General features: G+C 31.3%; 1 protein-coding gene across 1 annotated transcript in view; it reads left to right on the top strand.

Moving 5' to 3' along the window:
- The first annotated feature begins 328 nt into the window (after positions 1–328).
- LOC120632183 overlaps positions 329–6,000 on the top strand; it is an 80,090-nt gene continuing 74,418 nt past the window's right edge. Inside the window, exons 1-2 of the mRNA XM_039901990.1 lie at positions 329–442; positions 5,129–5,336. Of these exons, the coding sequence (XP_039757924.1) occupies positions 329–442; positions 5,129–5,336 (322 nt within the window). The remainder of the gene's footprint in view (positions 443–5,128; positions 5,337–6,000) is intronic.

Below are 6,000 nucleotides of genomic sequence, written 5' to 3'. Positions count from 1 at the left end.
TTTAGCTTCAAGAAGAGCATCAGAGTAGCACATAAATTCTTTAGTGAACTGCCAAAGTATGTGAAGAATATTAGAGTGGAATATTCTAGAATGAAGACCACAACTGTAAAAATTATACTTAATTATTTATGCGTCATAAATTCAAATACTTGAGTCACTATTGACGAATTATTTTCAGGTACTCAATAATTGTGATTAGCAAGTATTTCGGCGGCCGATAGATTTGTCGATAAGATTTTTGTATAAAAAATGGTATATAAAGAGCTATATCGCCATTTCGTTGGGCTATCTTAAGTGCAGTGTACAATATGATCGGATGATGTTCAACATGATTGTATTAGTGCTTAGTATAGTTTTTATAGGTTTAAGTAGTGCTCAGTTGGTTCAAAATTTGAAGTGTGATCCAGATATTAATTTAGAGCCTAATTTCGACGTGTCAAAAGTAAGCTTTTTTATATGGGTGTGCTGTTAATGTGAACGTGGTATGGTCGGTGACATTCGGTCAAATTTGGTTATTGCTAAATTCTAGATCAAAATTCATCCAAACTAATCACTAAAACTGTGCATTCAATCCCTGATTATAAATTTAATGCGCTTTATTTAAAAGAAAATGGGTTTTATTAATTTCATGTCTCGACAGTACTTCACAGTCTTTAAAACTATCAGTGTAACTAAAATTATCATCATCTAGTTTTCCATCACCATCAAATTCTCGACCAAATGTATCTTTTTAGGTAATATATTTTAAATTTAAATACATGTGGTTTATTGCAAAATTACTCATCTAAAAAAAATATCAGTTTGTGAAACCAAACCCCGTTATATTAAGTTTCTACTAGATAGTCATACCAAGGCAGAATGGTGTTGCCAGTGTGTGCAGTTATAAGTAGCCGTGGAAGTAGCATCTCATCCAATTTTGAATGGCAGTGCTATAACAGACGTCAAATATATGTAATATATTTAATATGTAATATGTAATATCCATCAAATTTTCCTATAATCGAACTAACTTATTATCTGTTTCCTAATGTGGTTCACTAAACGCGTATAGTTGTCCAAAAAGTAACTGCGTCCTCCGCATTTACCGTGACTTGACATACTAATCTAAAGAAGAATTATCAGATCGACAGAAAATACGCGTAGATATGAGAACATTCTCGTATATTATCTTCGTATCACCTCATGTGTTTTAGATACCGATACTATTAATATGGCCTGTCATCTTAATGCGCAAATGTTTATTCCCCGTTTGTGCAAACGCAAATCAAAGTGAATAATAGGAGCTTATTTTCATAATTATTCTGTCATAAATAATGATCGATCAAAGAGATTAAAATATATAGAGTATTGTTTCGTTTTTACTGTTTGAAATTGAATGTAATAAACATTCAATTTTAAAATGTGAATAAAAATTTCAACCAGAGAAGCAAGGCCGGAGGTAGGGGAGTTTCGTTGATTCAAACCGAACACACACTTTTTGATCGCAAGCCTTTACTGGAATCTCACCTTGTTTCAGTCTGAAAAGGGGCTTGAAAGTGTGCAAACTTGTAAAGATGGTGATACCATACCCATTGTTATTGTTATTTGTATAATGAAAATACTTTAGAAATGCATCAGAACCATTTCTTAAAATAATTTTATCTCCCCCTGCATTACATCATTTAGTCTCAAATGTAGGAAATAAAATCTTCTTATTATCAACGATGTTTATATTATAACGATAATTGTTTAGTAATAAACATTCTTTTTTAAAAATACTGGCCTCGATACCAAATCAATTTGAAATTTTCTTATTTTACCTCGATTTGCAAATTTTAAATGAGTACCAACATTTTTCCAAGATCGGTTTAACTGTGAAGCCATTTTTTAAGTCCCCCGAGAACGTTATCCTGATGATTCTTTTCTGGAATAAAAAGTATCCTCTTATAATATGTCCAGGGTGGAAGATGTATGTGAGAAATACATTAAGATCAATGCCGCTGTAGAGTCAAATATAGACCACTCGCTTGCATTTATAATAATTAGTAGCAATTACTGCTTCCGTCGCGTACAATTAATAATGAGTAGAATTTTGCGACACACATCTACAATTCTGCTACGTCTATATACTTCAAAAACATTATCTTTCAACTTTCAAACTCATTTTCAAATAATCTTCCAACCCCTATTAGGTAGTAGGTAGGTAGATTCGTTTTTAATCGAACGCCAAGTTCATAAAAAAAACGTTCCAAAATTCTATTCCCCTAACTTTGAAAATAAGAGATTATTCATCACCCTTTGGAAATAAATTTCATTACTAAAAAAAATTAAACAGAATTACCTTTCTGTGAAAGTCGCGCCGTTACAGTCGATCCAATATCCAGCATATACAAATATGTTTGATATTTATTATCTTTTTAATAATACTTATAGGTTTAATAATGGGAGGCAGTTATTACATAACCACAGATATCCGCTTCCATTCTATTTATTTGTACAGAATTGATTTTAGTTTTCTTGTTTCCATCTGTATAAATTATCTTAGACTGCTCTTTGCAAATCACTTGGCACTCGTGAATGTCTCATCCTACTTTGATGACGTTCTGAAAAATTAAGCTAAGCATACAGACTGGCAGAAAAAACATTATAAACACTTTAAGTTTTATAGTTTGTCTAATCTCTTTCTTTTGCTAATATTTCTTTATTTTCCGTAATTTTCTTTTCAAGATTATTTTGTCTCATTTTACGCTGTAGTTTAATTTCGTTAGTAACTCAAACATATTAATTGTTAATTCATATGTTGTTGTGGTTTATGCATTTGATCTGCAATGTTTCTATACTTTATTTTAAATCATCGTCTGTATCAGTTTCAATATCATTTAATGACAACAATTTTGATTGAGTCATCACAATTATGAATTTCTCCTAACCATAGTCACTAGCTTCTTAACTTTGGTAGAGGGTAGTTAACTATATTTTGTCTGTATACTTATTTCTATATCTACTTGATTTACTTCTTCTTGGACAACCCTAAAAATAAATGTATTATGATGGCTTTAATAAATAAAGTCCTTTTTGTTACGTCCTCTAGCAAAAGTTGGGTAGTGTAATATTATCTTATTAATTTTATAACTACAATATGTGTCACTAGCAACAATATCTTATCACTAATGATAAAAATATATTTTTTTATGTTATCGCAACAATATATTCACAAACTATTGTATAAGCTTAATGAATCAAATCATTACCTACTTGTTAAATTTTCCTAATTTATGTACGTTAAGCTTAGTAATCTATTTAGATTTAAATTGACGATGATTAATAATGATTTTATTTATTCATCCATACTTCAAACTAAACATTTATGACGGAAAATACAACTTAAGAATGCAGACAAATATCGAAAAATTAGATACAATTTGCAAAAATAAATAAAGCGGTATTATATAAAATTACGGTACCTATATCCAAAATATTTGGTTTGCAAAGATAATATTAACGACCTGATTGTGGTTAAGAGGCGTGTGTATTATTTTAAATACCTAACACATGAATTCTGATAACCTTTTATGCGAAAACAACGTACTACTTTTCCTACAAAAAACAAAGTGAAATGTTTGTAGACATAGTAAACGTGCGACTTATTTAGCGAAGAGGCTCTTATGCCTCCTCGGGAAATAAGTCGCAATTTAACGCTTATTGTGACCATTTAACAAATCGCCGAAGTATGAATATGTTGTTGACTTGAGGATGAACGGATCTGAAACGTATTGTTGGTAGGGTATTTTGCAAATTAGACGGTATTAAATCACATTTCGTTGTTCGTACAAATAAGCAAATGAAAATATCAAATCAAATCAAATACACTTTATTGTACACCAAATACAAAGCATTAAAATATACACAAATAAAAATAAAGAAGAATAGGCCTTATCGCTTAAAAACAATCTCAGGGAACCTACTAAATCAAATTGAGTACATGAAGTTAAGAAGAAGGGTTAGGGTGTACACAAAATAATACTTAAATAATAAACATAAATTACAAAAATAAATAAATAATAATAAAAAAATAAATTAAATTTACATACTTCATATACGTACACATATAATATAAAAAATAAAATTGAATATTTATATACAATAAATATAATATAATATGATATATGTCAAAAAAAAGCGAGAAAGGAAAAGAAGAATAAAGAAAAAATATGGCATATTTGATTTGCTAACTGTTCCGTATATATATACAGTTTTTTTTGTGTATTGTATGTATCGGAGGAGTACATACTTATATATATTTTATTTATAAAGTTTACTCTTTTTGAATTAGGTAGTTGGGTTTAAGTTAATAAACGCAACATTTAAGGTTATTTTAATAAGTAATTTTAATTTTGTGTATTAGGTTGTGTTTGTTTATTTTGGATTCTATAGCTATCGGAAGATAAATAATTAGTCCTGGAAGTATATAAACTATTGTTCTTTCCCCATAAACATTTGGAACATTCTTAAGCTGGAACAATATATTGGTGAATATAGGTTTATAGGCATTATTGATTACTCATTTTACTTTACTGATAACTTTAGTTCCTTCTTCGTTTTATCTTCGTTCTTTTTATCAATGAACATTAAAAGTGAATAAGTGTTATTTTTTAATGATAACGAAATATTGTCCGCGCCAGATTTAATTAAGCGTACCTACATCTAGAGATATAGATATATTATTCTGATTTGCAGATTTAACAAGAATAAGGGGTTATATGAATCATTAAAATTTTTACGTAATGTTCAAATGCTGATTTTGTTTTTCACCAAAACTGGGAAACTGGTACTATAAAGATTAGAGCGGCGCGCCACCACACCACAGCTAGTAAAGGCACTAGCCGCCATGCTTATTTCCACTGTTAAGAAGCATTGCAGTATTCCAGTGTGAAGGGCCTGGTACCCGGTTTAATTACAGGCATATGGAGTTTAACACCTACGCCTCAATTTAATCGACACAGGGCGATATTTTGTAGGACGTGTTTCTTGCATGTTTTACGAACTGTTGCTCTGTTTATAGGCAATAGTAAAACATACCATAAGGCCATCTGCTGGGTCTGATAATTATATAAAAAAAAAAAGTATAACACCAGTTCTTGGTCCGCAGTTTCTCGGAAAATGGCACGTGGTGCGTCGAACGGAAAGGCCCGGACATCCTATTCATTGTTCACACTTAGAACTTGTGAATGTCAACGATGAGATCTCACTGCACGACAGGGTTGTCAATCAAAACTTTCTAGAAGAAGTGAAGAGCCCAGCAGCCCACCATGAAGGCACAGCAAAGCTAACAATCGATCGGTCAGATCCCACTAAACGTAAGTAGTTTTTTTCTTTTTCATTCAAGTATCACTAAATATTTATGACTGAAAGTAGTACCAGTAGAGCTTTTTGTAATGAGCTCCGGGAAAGTAATATCTAATTTCTATGCTAATTTCATATCATCATTGCTATGTTCCGCTCTGAACTGCAAACAGACTGACTTGACGTTCCTAGCTTAAAAACTAGGCCTACTTGAAATAAATAAATTTTGAATTGGAAGTATTTTACAAATTGGAGCGGATCTGCCTAGATTCGGTCTAGTGATTCTAGGCCTAAACGTTAGCTTTTTTTTAATATTTAATGATGTTGGAAAAGAGAAACTGCTGAGTTTCTTACCAGCTTCCCGGTAGAATCTGCCTTTCGAACCGGTGGTAGAGTCACTACAAACAAACATTCTTGACGTTTCAAAAGTGCTTATAAACGAGGTCTACTTGAAATAAATGAATTTTGAATTTAAATTAGAATTTGAAGTATACCACACATTAGAGAGGATCTGCCTAGATTCGTTCTAGTGAGTCTAGGCCTAAACGTTAGCTGGTTTTTAATATCAAAATGATGTTTTAAAAGAGCAATTGCTGAGTTTCTTGTCGGCTTCTTCTCGGTAGAATCTCTCTTCCGAACCAGTGGTAGGGTCACTACAAACAGACATACTTAAAGTGC

Source organism: Pararge aegeria, chromosome 19, assembly GCF_905163445.1.
Source record: "Pararge aegeria chromosome 19, ilParAegt1.1, whole genome shotgun sequence".
NCBI lineage: Eukaryota > Metazoa > Arthropoda > Insecta > Lepidoptera > Nymphalidae > Pararge > Pararge aegeria.
The sequence above is the reverse complement of the archived record's forward strand: the minus strand, read 5'-3'. Positions and strand labels throughout refer to the sequence as shown.